General features: G+C 36.6%; 1 protein-coding gene across 4 annotated transcripts in view; it reads left to right on the top strand.

The window, feature by feature from the left end:
- KCNT2 (potassium sodium-activated channel subfamily T member 2) overlaps positions 1-19,762 on the top strand; it is a 426,098-nt gene that overhangs the window by 260,404 nt on the left and 145,932 nt on the right. For all 4 annotated transcript variants that reach the window (XM_043485980.1, XM_043485984.1, XM_043485982.1 and 1 more), the window contains exon 14: positions 15,522-15,630. In XM_043485980.1, the coding sequence (XP_043341915.1) occupies positions 15,522-15,630 (109 nt within the window). The remainder of the gene's footprint in view (positions 1-15,521; positions 15,631-19,762) is intronic.

Below are 19,762 nucleotides of genomic sequence, written 5' to 3'. Positions count from 1 at the left end.
TTACTTTGTGTGTGTATTCATATATAAAGCACACCCCGTTTACCCTTATTTTCTGCAGAGGTGGCTGGCTTCCTCTTAGTGAATTATAGAGATTTTCCTTATTTTAAAATTACAAATATTTTGACTTTTTAAAAGTTGCTTTATTTCTCAGCTTGTCAGTTGTCTTTGGGTTGTGCTTATGGTGTTTCTAACTAACAGAATTTTTGTCTCTTTTTGTACATTTGTCACTGTCTTCTTTATGATTTTTGCCTCTAGATTATCCAAGGATCCATCATTTAATAGTTCAAATCAGTTTATTTTTCTAGTAGTTACTTTTTAAGGTAGAATTTTTAGCAACCCCTAGAATTATCCCCTAAGGTCAAAAAGAGTATGTGGATCAAGAAGGACTGAAATGCCAAATTTAGTTTTTGAAATCTGTTGATGTGAACTTCATATTGAAGAATTGTGAGGGCTGGTTGAAGGAAGAATATCTCATGGTAGGCAAAGACTCAGCAAGACAAGGCACTTGGTTCAATTATTCCCTTAAGTCAACCTCACTTTGTATCAAGTGACTCCTTTTAAATTGCATATGCCTCCTGGTAAAATTGAAATTTCAATAGCCTTTTGTATGTCTCTTTGTTAAGATTGATGAATATCTAGCTGATAGTATTGCTTATCTACCTATTATCTATCATGTATCTACTTCTATCCACCATCTATCTCTGCAGAGGCATTTTGGAGGCAAAAGAAAAGATTTGGTTATTATGGAACACTGCCAAAGATAAGGCAGTGGCCAATAAGTGTGTCCTAAATAGCCGATAGAAGAGATGAGGTGAGATCTCATTTGCAACTTTGTCCAGGGTAATGATACAGACAAAAATAACTGTCACAGATTGTACGTGACAACTATAAACATGTCTATGGGTTGTCATGGGAAGATCAAGCAAGTCGTAGCACCTTCCTTCTTTGGTAAGGAAAGGGTGTGGACTCATATAAGTGCATATTTCTACTCATCTATTTTTATGAAAGAAAAAACTTTAACTTATGGGACTTTGTACTTTGCTGCATGCTATTCTACGTTATTTTAATTCTAAAGTTTACATTTTTGTAAGACAGATGCACTTACTACTTTTTTGTCTAATATAATACTAGGCATAGTTGCTCTAAGCCTTACATGATTAAAGATGTGGAATTCGATCTTACATCTTCTGACTCCAATTGCAATGATTCTCTCAATCAAGTACAGGATCACCTTTGCCACATTTTCCTACTTTATAATTTATCTCTAAGAGTTCTGGGATTATATTTTAATCCTCATAGAATGTGTGGTTCAGAAGGTCTATTTTTCAGTTTAAATGACAATGATTTCCAGAGATTTAGAGTGAAAAAGACATGCGGTAGAATTGTACACCTGGATCCTGCATCTGCCCAAATGATTCCAAGCCTATTTAACTGTTCAGACTTCACATCACTCAAACTCAGTCTTCTGTCTGTTTTGTTAATTCAGCCATCCAGTGCTATCTAAAGCCTCCCTCTTCCACTTCAGGGATGCAGTACTTTCCAATTAGCTTTTAACACAGTGCTGCTCAAAGTGAGGTCCAAAGGCCAGGTTCAGTCTGTAGACTTTTACTGGCTTGTACATGCTCGGTCACTTCAGTCGTGTCTGACTCTGTGACCCTATGGACTGCAGCCCCCCAGGCTCCTCTGTCCATGGAATTTTCTAGGCAAGAATACTGGATTGGGTTGCCATGCCCTCCTTGACTTTTGCTAGACTACAAAGTAAACACCCAGCTGAGACTGTGCATGTAGAAACTCTGATAGCAATCTGACATGTGACATCCTAGTGCATTGCAGTGTGTTGCTCTTTGGAAAGCAAGTAGACTGGTTTGGATCATATTGAGTTCATAGGTGAGTCACATATGGCATGAATTCTCTGTTGTGTGTGTTAGTTGCTTAGTCGTCTCCGACTCTTTGCAACCCCACAGACTGTAGCCCACCAGGCTCCTCCGTCCATGGGATTCTCCAGGCAAGAACACTGGAGAGGGTTGCCATGCATGCAAAGTAGAACCATATATGTGTCCGCAATAAGTTGGAAATTAAAAAGAAAAGAGACATCTGTCTTTCATCACAATTAGCTGAGAAGCCTAGCTCCATGCCTTATCAGTGTAGAGTCTTTTGTGCCTCACCTTCCTTCTTTGTCCTGCCCTCTTTAAATATCTGGACTTTGTGGTCTGTCGTAACTGCATATCAGTATACTATTTCACTTTGTTGTGATTTTTGTTGGCTCCTGATTGACAATAACACACATACACACAAACAAAATCCTACATGGATGGATCCTTTTCTCTTGCTCCTTGGCCGAGTAAGAGCTGCTAGAAACAAAATTCACACAGTGAGTCAGACTCATATTGCTGAATTCAAGGTCCTGCAGCTCACAGGCCCTTCACAGTATGCACTTTTTTAATTAAAACACACTCTTACTCTTGCAGTTACAGTTTCAAACTTTAGCTCATTGCTTAATTCTTAGATGGGGGAAAACAATGCATGAAAGATTCCCTCAGATTTTTGCTACCATATTTCCCCAATGTCACTTCCTTTTCACCCACTCTTTCCTGCTCTTCTCCTGTTACAATAGTATTTCCTTATTTCCTTGCTGGCTTCCTTGGTGGCTTAGATGGTAAAGAATCTGCCTGCAACTTGGGAGACGCAGGGTTGATCCCTGGGTTCGGAAGATCCTCTGGAGGAGGGCATGGCAACCCGCTCCGGTATTCTTGCCTGGAGAATCCCATGGACAGAGGAGCCTAATGGGCTGCAGTCCAGGGGATTGCAAAGAATCAGACAGGACTGAGCAACTAACACACACAGATATCTCCTTGCTGGATCCCAATGCCTGGTACCCTGTCTGAAACTTTGTGATATTTTTCTCCCCTTCATTTTTAAATCTTTCTTTGTTAATTTATCTCCATGGAAATTTAAATATCCTCCTGTCTCTCTGATTTACTTTTAAGAAAATTAAAAGAAATTTTAAGAAAACTTTTAAGAAAATCTGCATGCTTTCCCCACGTTTCAACTACTGACTCTTAATTATCCTTAAAATCTTAGTTTACAAATCACATTTTTGGGAATGATTTTCTGATTCCTTGAGGGAAGGAAAGGTATCCTTTATAAATTCTTAGAGCACTTACATTCTTGTCCTTTATAAAATTTATCATTGTATATTTGCTACTAATAAGTCTTCTAGAGATGCTTCAAAAACTCTTTGAGTCAGTGACTCAAATCATTTTAGTCCAGCTATAATTTTGGTCACATTCTTTCCAAACTCCGTCATTAAATGATTGGAGTTTGGGGAATAAGGTGTTTGCATTTTTTCAATCATCAGTTCAACTTAGTGGTGGTTTGAGCCACTTGTCCATCTGGTAGCAAATAGTAAGCTTTAAAAAACATTCGGGAGTGAGGAAAAACACTAGAAGATGCATGTATTGTAATACACTTGGTTAATCAATTTTAGACTTGTATAGCTTTTGTAGAGTTCTTTATAGGAGGTTTGAATTTAATATGGATTTAAAGAAGTTATATTACCTCTCTGAACGTCTAATTCCTTATCTGAAAACTGTTTAACACAATATATATCATAGAGCTTTTGTGAGCTTTAATAACACACACACATACATACATCATATAATCATTTAGCATAAAAGGTGAAATATTGTTTGGGATTATTATTGTAAGATGATTAAGATAATTCAATAAATATATCATTCACTCTCAATTTTCATGACATCAATTACTATCACAAACTAGTGAGAAACACTTTCCATTAGTATCTAAATAAATTGAGTTCTGAAGTCAGCAATTTTTCAGAAAAAAATATTAATACTGCTGTTTTTGTGACATGGTTTAGAGAAAGAGGTTAATAAAATTAAAATTATTTTGCTCTAGGATATAGGAAACTTGGTTCCTCTTCTGAGCTTTTAATTAGTGTGATACATTAAAAAAGTTATAGCATTAACATAGCATAAGGATTCAAGCAATTAGAAAAACACAAAAATGTGTTTTATACTCAGTATTACTGAAGTGAAATAAATCTGTTTTTTTAATGTTGCCAACGTCAAACTGAGTTGAATTCTGTATATTTAATAAGAATCTTATATTTAAATCTTGTGAAAGTAAATGACTTTTAAAGCTTTACTTAAATCTATTCTTAGTCATTTAGTGTTTGAATGGTTCACAGTCTTAGAATTGGAAGAAGTGTTATGTCTGCTCATGTACACACACACACACACACACACACACACACACACACACACACACACACACCCCAACTGGTAATTTATTGATTTAAGCAACAGTATGAAAATAAAACTCAATTGTTAGAGATTGTCTATTCTCTTTGAAGAAGAAGCAATTTTCATGGCAATCAACCCACTCATGCTTATAAACAGAGCCTAATAAGCAAAGGTTATGTGAGAGATGTATAACACAATTTGTTCAGTTGGTCTATGTAATAAACTCTTTTCCCATAAAATAAAAACAAATAACATTCAGTTTTTAAAATTTACCCCGTTTCGTGTTTCTCTTTGAAAGCTCTTTTCCAAAGGATATTTGATTTCTGTAAATCAAAACCCAAGGCTAGAGTGGTTTCCTGCACTGGCCGCTGCTGTTTACAGCTTTCCAAAGAGCCGTTACCTAGCAACTGCATAGAAGAAGCTTCCAATAGTTTAAATCATAGACAAGCTCAGAAAATACTGTGAAGCAGACCTTAAAAAAATTCTGACTTGTTAAAATGTAATTAACAAATTGACTTTCTGTCGAAATAGATCAAAATAGATTTGATCATATCTATCAATAACTTTATAACTTTAATTATAATTGCGTATCTGAAAAGCTTTTAAATAAAAAATGATAAAAATAGCGATAAAATAGAAAACACAGATTGCACGTAATCCTGCTGTTTTAAGTCAGTCCTTGAAAACTGTTTCCCATTCCTTAAGATGGCTAATATTAACAGTTTGAGTCATGTTGATATATTTTTTTGTGCATGTGTGTAGTCTGCTTTGGTATCAGTGGAGTTATATCCTTTTACTCCTTAAGATTTTAAACTGTTATTGACATTGTTTCAAGATGGCTTATTGAAATTTCATTTTTAGTAATGCCGAATTGTGATGATAAACATTTAGCATCATATAAGTGATCCCTGGGTCAGGAAGATCCCCTGGAGAAGGAAATGGCAACCCACTCCAGTACTCTTGCCTGGAAAATTCCATGGATGGAAGAGCTTGGTGGGCTACAGTCCATGGTGCCACAGAGTCAGACAGGACTGAGTAACTTCACTTTCACTTTTCACTTTTTCCAGTGATCTAAATGAGGATGATCACTCTCATCTGTCGAGCATTCTGATCAGCATTTTGTTCTCCTTCTTTACTCTTCTCCTCAGAAAATCCCATGAGGTAAATAGTATTACTATTCACATTGTCAAAGATGAGGCAAGTGAGGCTCTGTGGGAACAGGACCTTGTTCAGGGCCTGCCACTCTTGGCGGTGACCCCACAGGATCCCATGTGTTTATGCTCGAAGAACAAGAAACAGGAGAGAGAGCTGAGTCAAAACAAACAGAAACATTATAAGGACAAGAAGGAAACACAAGAGGGAATATATGTAATTTCAAAAGAGGAAATGTTTTCTTCAACAAGGGAAAGGAATTAGAAAACTTGGAAAAAGATCTTCACAACCCAGATAATCACAATGGTGTGATCACTCACCTAGAGCTAGACATCCTGGAATGTGAAGTCAAGTGGGCCTTAGAAAGCATCACTACGAACAAAGCTAGTGGAGGTGCTGGAATTCCAGTTGAGCTATTTCAAATCCTGAAAGATGATGCTGTGAAAGTGTGGCGCTCAATATGCCAGAAAATTTGGAAAACTCAGCAGTGGCCACAGGACTGGAAAAGGTCCGTTTTCATTCCAATCCCTAAGAAAGGCAATCCCAAAGAATGCTCAAACCACCTCACAATTGCACTCATCTCACACGCTAGTAAAGTAATGCTCAAAATTCTCCAAGTCAGGCTTCAGCAATACATGAACCGTGAACTTCCAGATGTTCAACCTGGTTTTAGAAAAGGCAGAGGAACCAGAGATCAAATTGAGAACATCCAATGGATCATCGAAAAAGCAAGAGAGTTCCAGAAAAACATCTATTTCTGCTTTATTGACTATGCCAAAGCCTTTGACTGTGTGGATCACAATAAACTGTGGAAAATTCTGAAAGAGATGGGAATACCAGACCACCTGACCTGCCCTCTTGAGAAACCTGTATGCAGGTCAGGAAGCAGCAGTTAGAACTGGACATGGAACAACAGACTGGTTCCAAATAGGAAAAGGAGTGTGTCAAGGCTCTGTATTGTCACCTTCTTATTTAACTTATATGCAGAGTACATCATGAGAAACACTGGGCTGGAAGAAGCATAAGCTGGAATCAAGATTTCCAGGAGAAATATCAATAACCTCAGATATGCAGATGACACCACCCTTATGGCAGAGAGTGAAGAGGAACTAAAAAGCCTCTTGATGAAAGTGAAAGAAGAGAGTGAAAAAGTTGGCTTAAAGTCAACATTCAGAAAACTAAGATCATGGCATCTGGTCCATCACTTCATGGGAAATAGATGGTGAAACAGTGGCAGCAGTGTCAGACTTTATTTTTGGGGGCTCCAAAATCACTGCAGATGGTGACTGCAGCCATGAAATTAAAAGATGCTTACTCCTTGGAAGGAAAGTTATGACCAACCTAGACAGCATATTGAAAAGCAGAAACATTACTTTGCCAACAAAGGTCCATCTGGTCAAGGCTATGGTTTTTCCAGTGGTCATGTATGGATGTGAGAGTTGGACTGTGAAGAAAGCTGAGCACAGAAAAATTGATGCTTTTGAACTCTGGTGTTGGAGAAGACTCTTGAGAGTCCCTTGGACTGCAAGGAGATCCAACCAGTCCATCCTGAAGGAGATCTGTCCTGGGTGTTCATTGGAAGGACTGATGCTGAAGCTGAAACTCCAGTACTTTGGCTACCTCATGGGAAGAGTTGACTCATTAGAAAAGATCCTGATGCTGGGAGGGATTGGGGGCAGGAGGAGAAAGGGACGGCAGAGGATGAGATGGCTGGATGGCATCACCGGCTCGATGGACATTAGTTTGAGTAAGCTCTGGGAGTTGGTGATGGACAGGGAGGCCTGGCATGCTGTGATTCATGGGGTCGCAAAGAGTCGGACAGGACTGAGTGACTGGACTGGACTGAACTGACCTGAAGGAGTGACTGTTGTCTGCATAATCAAAACTGGCCACATAGGTGGCCTCACCAGCACGAGGGTAAGAGTTTAGACAAAACTGGTTTTGTCTGCCAAATATTAACCCAGAAGTTTACAAAAGTCTAGTAACCATGTTTAACTGAGGAGCCAATACATGCCATCGCCCCCTGGATAGCCACCCACCCAGCTAAAACTTGGGGATACATTCGGGAAAAGGAGGGCCTCTTACTAGGAGGAACAAGGAGAGAATGAATATAGATGAAAGTAGTTTCAGCCACAGTTCAAATCTTTTTGTCCACCAGGGTATCCATGTACAGTATTTTTTCTATACAGTAAGATAAATGTGTTCAGTATTAGTTGCTCAGACATGTCCGACTCTTTTGTGACCCTGTGGCCTCTAGCCTGCCAGGCTCCTCTACCCCTGGGATTCTCCAGCCAAGAATACTGGAGTGGGTGGCCATTCCCTTCTCTAAGGGATCTTCCCAACCCAGGCGTCAAACCTGGGTCTGCTGCATTGCAGGAGGAGGGTTCTTCCCCATCTGAGGCACCGGGAAAGCTACTCATCCATTATTATGAAAAACACACCAAAGTTGCTTCAGTTGCTGAATCTAGCTCCAAATCCAGGATATTTCGATAATGCAAAGTCCTTTCTGGCTGTGGATCCTAATAGCCTGGCAACAACAAACCAATAAATGAGTTAGTTACCTCCAGTTAGTCCCACCCCATATGCATATATAATAGTGGGGCAAGATAACTGTAATAAAATATTGGGTTTTGGAAAATGAAAGGGAGATGCACGGCAGACAGTGGTCCATGGCAATGGTAATTATCCTGTGAGACATGAATTGCAAATTCCTTGCAGTAAATTTCTTGACTAGAAACCATCCTGCTGTACAGAATAACTTGTCTGTTCCTAAGCATGGATTCTTATTCACTATTTTCAGTGACTACAGAGAATGTTGAAATTGAAGCAAATTTCCTCTAGTCCTTTGCATGTGTCAGTGATCGTGCTCAAAGTTCTTTTCTAAGAACTTTTGTACACTTTTCTTATTTAGCTTTTATTGCCCCATCCCTGTCTCTGGCTGGGTTGTCATGGCAGCTACCTTGGCATTTCAGTTTGTTGACCCTCTGTTAGTTCAACTTGTTAGTCAAAAATCAACTCTAGTGTCAACTGTCTTCTAGGATTTTACTCCCATGCATTTGAATGGCCAGAAGAATCCAAACAAAAGACAACCCATAGGCTAGTCCCACTTTAAATTCATGATCACTAATTTTTAGGGGTCTACCAGGTGCCAAACAGTCATTTTGTTTCCCAAATCTGTTTCTTTCTACCCTCTCTTGAGCAGCCTTGCCATGTTTTCTGTTTTCACCTCCAACCTCTTCCCTATCAACATTCCAACCTACTTCACTAAGAAAGTAGGACCATAGGAAGGAAAACAAAGTTTTCATAAACTTTTGCCTACGCACATACTCACCAGCCTGAAGGTAGAATTCCATATGTTCTACCTCCTCTCCTGTTATTATAGATGAACAATTTTAGCAGTGAAGTGACTGAGCAGGGTCATGGAAAGAATAATGTATTATGTTAATAAGATTACCCAAATTCTGACATCTAGGAATGACCCGTTAAGGAATTGGAAATATATCCTATAAAGCTTTCAGATTTATGAAAGGTTATTAATCCATTTGGCAGCTTAAACAGCACTCTCTAGCTATTGGTAATAATGGAAATGTTGTATATTTGCCTTGTAACTCCAGTATTTTGGCCACCTGATGTGAAGAGCTGACTCATTTGTAAAGACCCTGATGTTGGGAAAGATTGAGGGCAGGAGGAGAAGGGGCTGACAGAGGATGAGATGGTTGGATGGCATCACCGACTCAATGGGCATGAGTTTGGTTGGACTCTGGGAGTTGGTGGTGGACAGGGAGGCCTGGCGTGCTGCAGTTCGTGGGGTCGCAAAGAGTCAGACACGACTGAGGGACTGAACTGAACTGAATAACTAGCCAGTAGTCAAGTGTATTGAGAAATTTATTGTTTTTGAACTTTCATTTGCATTTAGTTTAGGTTAGTTAAACTTAAATAGCCACATATGGCCAAGGCAACTGTATTGGCCAGCACAGTTTCACTTTTATGTTACCTAATTATTTAATTATTTTATTGAAGTATAGCTGATACACCATGTTATGTTACTTTCAGGTATATAGCCACGCAAATCAGTTATGTGCTGTGTGCTTAGTCACTCAGTCGTGTCCAGCTCTTTGTGACCCCCATGGACTGTAGCCCACCATGCTCCTATGTCCATGGGGATTCTTCAGGCAAGAATACTGGAGTGGGTTGCCATGACCTCTAGGGGATCTTTCGAATGCAGGGACCTTCCGAACCCAGGTCTCTCACATTGCAGGTGGATTCTTTACCATCTGAGCCACCAGGGAAGCCCAAGAATACTGGAGTGGGTAGCCTATCCCTTCTCCAGGGGATCTTCCCAAACCAGGGATCGAACCTGGGTCTCCTGTTTGCAGGCAGATTCTTTACCAGCTGAGCTACTAAGGAAGCCTGAATCAGTTACAAATACTGATAGCTTACAGTGGACAGTGCTGGAGTTGTGATCTCTGAAGAAGAGAATTTAGCTTCAGGACCAGGGGCGAGGCTTTAGACACTCAGAACTTCATGTGGCAGAAGTTTTACTACAGTGAAAAAGGAACAGAGAAAGCTTCTGCCGTAGACTTCAGAAGTGGGGTGGAGAGTGCCCTGTCACTGGTCTAGCAAGGGAGCTGTATACTTTCTCATTTGGTTATTAACAATAAATCAAAAGAACATCTCAATGATGTAAAGGTCTTACCAGATACTCCCACAGTATACATTTTAAGATAACAGGATTTATCAGAAGTTTTTTTAAGAAGGAGAAACAAGTCTTTGAGCAGAAGACATTGTTGTTATATAATCATTGGTAAGGAGTTTAAGGAAAAACATACCCTTGAGGAAGATGAGTTGTTTTGTTGTATAATCATTAGCTCTGGGCTTAAAGACAAAAAAAAAAAAAATTTATGTGACTATGACAAAGGAATGAAGAAAAAAAAATTTTTTTTGTCCTTTTCTCCTCTTTGAGGGCCCCAGACTCCTTATCAACTTACTGAAGAATTAACTCTCTCCATATATATATATATATATGTATGTATGTATGTGTATATATATATATATATGTTTTCATACATATATATTTTCTTTTCCCTTATACGTTATTACAATATATTGAGTATAGTTCCCTATGCTATACAGTAGGTCATTGTTGGTTATCTATTGTGTATATAGTAATGTGTATAGGGTAATCCCAGACTCCTAATTTATCTCTCCCTCTGCTTTCCCCTTTGATAATCATACATTTGTTATTTTTATGTTTGTGGATCTATTTCTATTTCATATATAAGTTCTTTTGTGTGTGTGTGTGTGTTTTTTTTAGATTCCATACATTAGCAATATCATATGATATGTGTCTTTCTCTGTCTGGCTTACTTCACTTAGTACAATCATCTCTAAATACATCCATATTGCTGTAAATGTCATTTATTCATTCATGACTGAGGCAATTGTATTTGCCAACACAGTCTTAGAAAGGTGATAAGTGGAATGCTAAAAAGTTGCAAAACAGGACGAGAATTTAGAAAGCTGTTTTATTAGCCCAAGTGAGAGATTATCAGTGTTTAAAGGTCCATGATCCCTTTAGCTGATTTGGGATCCCTCAATCCAGAAAACTCTGAGAAAAGAAAATATTTTAGTATTTATTTTAGTGGTAAAATCTGACCTGAAGTTATTTGGTAATAAACCCTGTACTGAACTTCATTTTTTTTTCAAATTAGTAAAGTATTCACACATTTAGCTGCAAAAACAATAGTGTTTTTAACCATAGGTTGCTCCCTACATCTAGTACACAGGGTTTGCAAGATGAAACATATTGTTTGTAAAATTTGAAAAAATAAATTTTAATTCTAGAAGCTGATATCTGGCCCTTAAGAGTATGGATAAGGATCAGGAGCCTGCAATAAGTAGTTAAGAGTGGGAATGGGAGAGAGGCAAGTGAGAAAGAGACAGAGGACTGAAGTGGTACCATCCATAAACCTTGGCAGTCATATGACATTGGGAAATGAGGGGCAAAATACGATGAAAGAATATTCTGCTTTTGTATTCAAGTTAGGAAATAATGGTGAGTATAAGTGTTTGAGGAGGACAGATAGATTTGGGCCTGAGAGGAGACATCTAGAGATAAATTCAACTTTGATTTGCAGACTGAGTTTCACCTTTCTTAATTTGTGTAAATGAAGATTATTATGCTATAGTATTCCTTTACATGTGTCAGTCATCCTTATTGGTGAAATACATGTTTTCTTTATAAAGAGTAGTGATTTTTCATTTTATCTAACAAGGAATCCCAGGATTATATATTAACTCACTAATCTAAGATGATTGTTTTCAACCTATCTGATCCAATACCTCTTTTGTATGATAAAAATTTTGTCATACTTCCTTTACTAGCCTGGAGCAAAATTCAGAGTAAACGTAAATATCTATATGAATACACTTTAAATAATTAATAGAATATGCAATTTGTAATATGAAGGATAAACAAAAGAAATAATAATAAGAAAGCATATATCTCAACTCTGTAAATGCCCAGATATGAATAACCAAAAAAAGACAACATGAAACAGATGCTTGCACCAATAAATATATGCCTGCTACTGACACTGACAACATTAGTGATCAGATCTTAAATTTCTATTAATGACTTACATACAGTATTAACAAAATAAACTTTCTCTTAGTTTATACAGTAGTTGTCTTCCTAAATAATTCAGTATTTACTAAAATTTTTCAAAACTTTGTATCTATGTGGAGAATTGCCTCTAGAAATGTGTATATTACTTGATGGGTTAATAGACACTGTAAAAACTTTACATACCTGTAGAAAAAAGCATATACAGACACAAAAATGATGCCTAAAGATAATTTTTCTCTTCTATTTCCCACTGATTATTATAGTTATTGAAAAATTAGCCAGTGCAACATGATTGTACTTCAACCATTTCCAACCAAACAGTGATACACATTAAATGAGGAAAATAGAAGGAAGGGGACCCAATTTTTTATTTTTTAACAGTCAAGGAAAATAAGATGGAATATTTTCAAACTATCATATAACTACCACATTTTCTCATGGTCCCCTGCAGGAAGGAATATAGTTTGTACATTAAGCCAAGGGAAACTTAATAGTTGCATATGGTATTCAGTTCAGTTCAGTGCAGTCACTCAGTTGTGTTCAACTCTTTGCAATCCCATGAATCGCAGCACGCCAGGCATCCCTGTCCATCACCAACTCCCGGAGTTCACCCAAACCCAAGTCCATTGAGTTGGTGATGCCATCCAGCCATCTCATCCTCTGTTGTCCCCTTCTCCTCCTGCCCTCAATCTTTCCCAGCATCAGGGTCTTTTCAAATGAGTCAGCTCTTCTCATCAGGTGACCAAAGTATTGGAGTTTCAGCTTCAACATCAGTCCTTCCAATGAACACCCAGGACTGAACTCCTTTAGGATGGACTGGTTGGATCTCCTTGCAGTCCAAGGGACTCTCATGAGTCTTCTCCAACACCACAGTTCAAAAGCATCAATTCTTCAGTGCTCAGCTTTCCTTATAGTCCAACTCACATCCATACATGACCACTGGAAAAATCATAGCCTTGACTAGACAGACCTTTGCTGACAAAGTAATGTCTCTGGTTTTTGATATGCTTTCTAAGTTGGCCATAACTTTCCTTCTAAGGAGTAAGCGTCTTTTAATTTCATGGCTGCAGTCACCATCTGCAGTGATTTTGGAGGCCCCAAAAATAAAGTCTGACACTGTTTCCACTGTCTCCCCATCTATTTCCCATGAAGTGATGGGACCAGATGCCATGATCTTAGTTTTGTGAATGTTGAGCTTTAAGCCAACTTTTTCACTCTCCTCTTTCACTTTCATCAAGAGGCTCTTTAGTTCTTCTTGACTTTCTGCCATAAGGGTAGTGTCATCTGCATATCTGAGGTTATTGATATTCCTCCCGGCAATCTTGATTCCAGCTTGGGCTTCTTCCAGCCCAGCGTTTCTCATGATGTAGTCTGCATATAAGTTAAATAAGCAGGGTGACAATATATAGCCTTGACGTACTCCTTTTCCTATTTGGAACCAGTCTGTTGTTCCATGTCCAGTTCTAACTGTTGCTTCCTGGCGTACATACAGGTTTCTCAAAAGGCAGGTCAGGTGGTCTGGTATTCCCATCTCTTTCAGAATTTTCCACAGTTTATTGTGATCCACAGAGTCAAAGGCTTTGGCATAGTCAATAAAGCAGAAATAGATGGTTTTCTGGAACTCTCTTGCTTTATTGATGATCCAGTGGATGTTGGCAATTTGATCTCTGGTTCCTCTGGCTTTTCTAAATCCAGCTTGAACATCTGGAAGTTCACAGTTCATGTATTGCTGAAGCCTGGCTTGGAGAGCTTTGAGCATTACTTTACTAATGTGTGAGATGAGTGCAACTGTGCAGTAGTTTGAGCATTCTTTGGTATTGCACATATGGTAATCATATCTTCCAAATTTTCTGGTAGTTGGATTTTTAAATACTCTAATGTTATAATAAAAGTACATAATTTTCTTCAATCATGTGTTCAATTTTTGGTTTAAAATTTATAAACCCCATATGTTTGGCTATCATATTCTAAGGTAAAATTATTCTTAATTTAAGATTTTTTTAACTTTATTTTCATAGGTTGGGCATTATATACTTAAAATTATTTGAGAAATATTAAAATATTGGTTTAAGTCACAGTTCTTTTGCAGGTATTTTGAATTTAAAATCTACCTACCTTCCTCTAAACTGTTAAGTCATGGTTATATATTTTGGAGGTTTTTCTTATAAATTATTATTATAATACTGACAACCAAAAAAAAAAAAAGGCATTGTTAGATTCTTGAGTTTTTTAAAGAGTAAATCCTGATGTGTAACCAGAGCTTATAATTTCTTCCATAAAATGTGAAAGAAAAAAATGAAAAAGGAAATGAAGGAAAAAGGAAAATAATGGGCTCTTTCATATGCTCACTGATATGCAAACAAGAGTAAGGTTATTTATCTGTCTGGAACATTTGATGAATCACTTCCCAAATAATCTTGTTTCATCATAAATTGTATAGTGTATGTTTTCATTTCATAGATCAGACTCACAAATTCAACCTATTCCTTCATTAGCTAAAACTGCTATTTTCTGCCTGAGAATATTTATTTTCTTAGAACTTTAAGCAGTCTTTATTTCCAATATCAGCTACAGCAGTTTACTTGGAAGGGAAGGTTCCCCCCCCCCAAACAAACAACTTTTTTTTTTCCCAAACATTAATTGCTTCTCTAAAATGTGGTTTCTGTGGAAAATTGAGCATATGGCATCTGGGCCCTCATTCCTGCATGAAAACAATTTACTTGGGCTGAGTGGCATTACTCCTTTTAACATGACCTTCACTCCCCCCCACCATGTGTCATCATTTCTAGCACTCTATTGTTTTTATGTCATTGAATTTCTTTTTATGCCATTTATTATCATTTCTGACTGGACTCTATCATCTTCTGAATTTATGACCTTAGATCCTAAGGTTAAGGTGTAATTTAAATTTATATTTATATCAGGATTAATTTTTATTGATTGATAATTGTGGTTGTTTTGATTGTACAAATTATTACTTGTATGCTGTGCAAATATTATCTGCCACATTTTTTAATAAGTACATTCTAAGTCTTTATGTGATGTGTATGGGTTTGGTAAATAAATCATGTGATAAATCAGCACTGTTATATTTCATACCATAGAATTATCAGAAGTAAAGGAGAATGTCTATAGTCTTCAATGTACTATTCAGGCTGTACCTCACAGCTACCAACTTCTTACCTTTTTGTACAGATGAGGCACAGGAAAAAAACTTCTTGCCAAAGGCTGTCAGTTTCATTAAAGACATATCTGGGGTTAGAACCCCCCTGTACCTCAATAACTTACCTCATAGTCTAGTGCTCTCTCTTATGAAACATTTTTCCTGGAGATAAATTTGCACATGTAAAAACATCTCTGGAGCAAGTGTATTTATATGGAAGCTTTTGTAATTTTATTCTCTGTTTTACATATTATTTTAAAATACTACTATCCCAAGGTAAATTATTCTAATTTACCTATTTTATTTCAAACAGATCATGTTGTTTGTGAAGAAGAGTTTAAATACGCCATGTTAGCTTTAAACTGTATATGCCCAGCAACATCTACACTTATTACACTACTGGTTCATACCTCTAGAGGGCAGTAAGTATATTTTTTCTTTAAGATAATGCATTTTAAATTATAAAAATAAATTATATAAGTGTAGTTATGTGATTTAAAAATACAGTAAGCCTAGGTATACAACTAGATATGTACCTTTACTTGTATTTGTGTGAGTTATCATCATCTGGTAGACAGACAAATACAGACCTACTATAGGGTCTAAGACATAGAGGATATTGACAGTGATTTGCTGTCTTTTCTAACTAATCGAGAGATGATTTGTTCTATCCTAAATTCTATGCCTGCATCATTAGTTAGGCCTAGAATTAGGGTATTGTTTCTATTTTCAAAATTAATACTTAGCAAATAAAATTTTGTAAAACAGGATGACAGCAGTCACTATTGAAAGGTCTTAAAGTCATTCTTTTTCTATTTCTGAGGTAAGTTTTTATCTGAAAGCTGTATGTACACAAATGAGCTCAAAATTAAAATTTTATAATTATTATAGAATGATAACAAAGTAGTTGATAAAATTAGCTAATGTAGTATAAAAGAAATTATTTAATGAATTTCAGGGTATTGAGGGAAATTATATCATCAGAACATTTTTTCCTATTTGTTTATTTTGATAGAGTTTCCTAAACCATAGATGTTGTTTTTGACTTGCATTATCAAGTAAAATACAATCAGTGAATATAGTCACTACTCTTATTTAACGAGATAAATGTTGCACCAGATTTCATACTTTTCATATTCCTTACTTGATATTTTAGACAAAATGTTTGATTTTCTAAGTAAATTCCACAGTGGTGCTTGTAGTTATAATCATTTAAATTTTGTGAGTTAATTGATAGTTGTTTAAGTGAAGTGCCAAATCAAATAAATCAAGGAAAAGGAAAATTCTTTCCTGGGATTTAGTACTGCTTGGAGGAAATTGATAATTGAAAAATAGTAAATTCCCTCTGGTGTTTTTAAGTAGATTTAACTCTTTTCCCTCTAATTATGTCTCTGCTCTATTGAGACAGAAAGAGCTTCCCAGAAGCAATTTTCTCAAAGTTCTGAATATAAATATTTCTATTCTATAAATTTATAAGCCTTTAAGATGTGCAACAGAAACAATGTAACAGGACCACAAATGAAACTGGTTTTCTTGGATGGACTTACTCAGCATTTTGATAGAATTAAATAAAATACTGAAAACTTTGTCACCAACTAATGAATATTCATAGAACTTACCACATGGCTTCATTATTTTGTCATCCATCTTTGTCACAGATTCCTACAGCTTTGTTTAGTCAGCTTCATTCTTGCACAAATGATAAAATGAAACCCTTCAACACTAACACACGTTAGTATTTATAGACTGGTTAAATTACATTTGCCAACTCCTAGTAAATATTATTTATTGGCACACAGTAGTGCCTGTTGAACATTGTGCTTCATATAAATTTAAAAAGAATTTCAGCATCTCCTCAAATAGGACTTTTCCTAATATACTCTAATGAATTTTGTCATATTAAAAAAGAAAGTGATGATCTTGAAAACATTGCTACCTAAGTAAGGATTTCCTGTAAGTAAGATTGACCTGCAAAATAATTACCCAATTAAGTGACACAATAAGTGCTTTAATCCACCAAAAGTACTTTCTTTGTAGCAGCTTTATTGAGATATAATTCATATACCATATAATTAACCTGCTAAGGTATACAATTTTGCATTTTTTAGTATATTCATGTAATTGCTTTATAAGTATCACTGCTGGATCCTAATATTTTCATTGTCTCATAAAGAAACTGTCTCCATTTTTGCAGTAGCCCACATTGTATCCAGACTCTTCCAACTATAGGCAGTCACAAACCTTACCCTATCTCTATAGATTTTTCTTTTCTGGACATTGCATATTGCATATGAATGGAATCATACAGTGTGTGCTGTTTTTGGCCTGGCTTCTCTCACTTGGCATAATGTTTTTAAGGTTCATCCATATTGTAACATGCATCAATACTTTGTTCCTTTTTAAACTGAGTAGTTTTCTATTGTATGGATATATTTCTTTTTACTTTTCTATTCATCAACTGATGGATATTTGGGTTGTTTCCAGCATTGTGGATAAGGCCGTTCTTAATATGAATATAAAGATTCTTATGTGGACATGTCCTTTAATTTCTTTGGGTCTATATCTAGGAGTGAAATTGCTGAGTCATGAGCTTCCCAGGTGATGCTAGCGGTAAAAAAAGCACCTGCCAATGCAGGAAACGCAGGAGACACAAAAGACAAGGGTTAAATTCCTGGGTCTTAGGAAGATCCCCTGGAGGAGGAAATGTCAACCCACTCCAGTATTCTTGCCTGGGAAATCCCATGGACAGAGGAGCCCAGTGGGCTACAGCCCATAGAGTCACAAGGAGTTGGATATGACTGAAGTGACTGAGCAAGCACACACACGAGTAATTCTATTTAGTCTTTTTTTTAGGAACTTCCCAAATGTTTTCTGAAGGGATTATATAATCTTACATTGCCATCAGCAATCTATCATGACTGCAGTTTCTCCATGTCCTCAGCAATGCTTGTTATTATCTGCTTTTTGTGTCATAACCCTCCTATTGAATGCAAAGTGGTGCTTCATTATGGTTTTGGTTTGCATTTCCCTGATTACTAGTTAAAATTAGTTCATGGGCTTATTGACCATTTTCATATCATCTTTGAAGAAAAACCTATTCAGATCCTTTGTCCATTTTCTAATCATGTTGTTTCTGATTATTGAGTTTACAACACTTACAGAGCTCTTACAAAGCTCTTACAGAGTTTTTATATATTCTAGCTTATCTTAAACAGATAAATACCATCACTTCAGTATAAATGACCATCCTAATAGATCACTTAATTTAAAATATCTAATATATTTTATTAATAATATTGTTTTACTAAAGTAATTAGTTATGCATTAATTGAAGGTATAGTGAAGATTCACTTATTAACAGAGCATGTTTAAAATTTTGCCTTTAAGCATCAGCAGAAATTAGAGACCTCAAATATATTGATTTAATAATAAGAGAGCAAACTTGGGAGCTAAATTAAGTAGTATAATGGGGAAATGTTGAGTAGTCTGGAAATGCTTTTTGTAGGGATTATCAAACCACTAATTGAGACAATACCTACAGTAATACTCAAATTTCTCCATTAAAAAAGAAGAGGGAATAATATTATTAAAAGTTCATTCTATAACAAATGGTGACTGACTAAAAATAGTTGATAGTCACAAGCTAAAGACTTAGACCCAACAAACACAAAAACAAATATAATACAAAATCTAAAATAGTCTAATTTGAAAATATATTTTTAAATTAAATGCTCTGTAGATTGTAGGTACTTAAGAAAATAATAATTATGAGTTCTCAGGCAAATAAGGTAGACAAAGGAAGCAGGAACTAGAGATAGAGAGGGCAGCTTATTTAGTGACAGTCCTCCCTTAGGTCTGAGAATGGAGATCCTAATTCAGCCTTAGAATTAGATCTCCCCACTTAACCTTCATACGTTTCTTAATTCTCTTCCTCTAGCCTGTGGAAATGGGGCAAAGATGGAAACCATATGTTAAGTGTGGTTTTGTTTTGCATTTCCCTGATTACTTCATTCTCCCCATCTACTGAGCTGGGCTTCCCAAGTGGCTTCAATGGTAAAAAAAATTGGTCTGCCAATGCAGGAGACTCAAGAGTCACTGGTTCGATTCCTGGGTCAGGAAGATGTCCTGGAGGAGGAAATGGCAACCCACTCCAGGATACTTGTCTGGGAAATCCCATGGACAGAGGAGCCTGGCAGGGTTACAGTTCATGGGGTCGCAAACACTGAGTGACTAAGCAGGAGGCATTCATCAACTTAGCCATGACTTAGACCAGTGCATCTCGCAAGGCTCCTTAATGCTCCTACGATCTTACATTTTCTTTGTTTAGATGTTAATATACTCATTCCTGTTCTAGTTGATCAGTGAGCCAACTAGACGGTGTCAATTTTAGATGACTTTGAATAACTGTACTCCTTTTATTCATTGATGTTTACTCTGTATTTTAGCCCTTCTCAGTTTTCCCTTCTTACTCACTTCATTTACATTTGAGTGTTCAGTGCTCTTGACAATGGCTTTTCTTATTGTCAGTTAAATTAGTATTTTGACTTATTTGGC

Source organism: Cervus canadensis, chromosome 13, assembly GCF_019320065.1.
Source record: "Cervus canadensis isolate Bull #8, Minnesota chromosome 13, ASM1932006v1, whole genome shotgun sequence".
Classification (NCBI taxonomy): Eukaryota; Metazoa; Chordata; class Mammalia; order Artiodactyla; family Cervidae; genus Cervus; species Cervus canadensis.
Note: the sequence above shows the minus strand (reverse complement) of the source record. Positions and strands in the feature narration are given on the sequence as shown.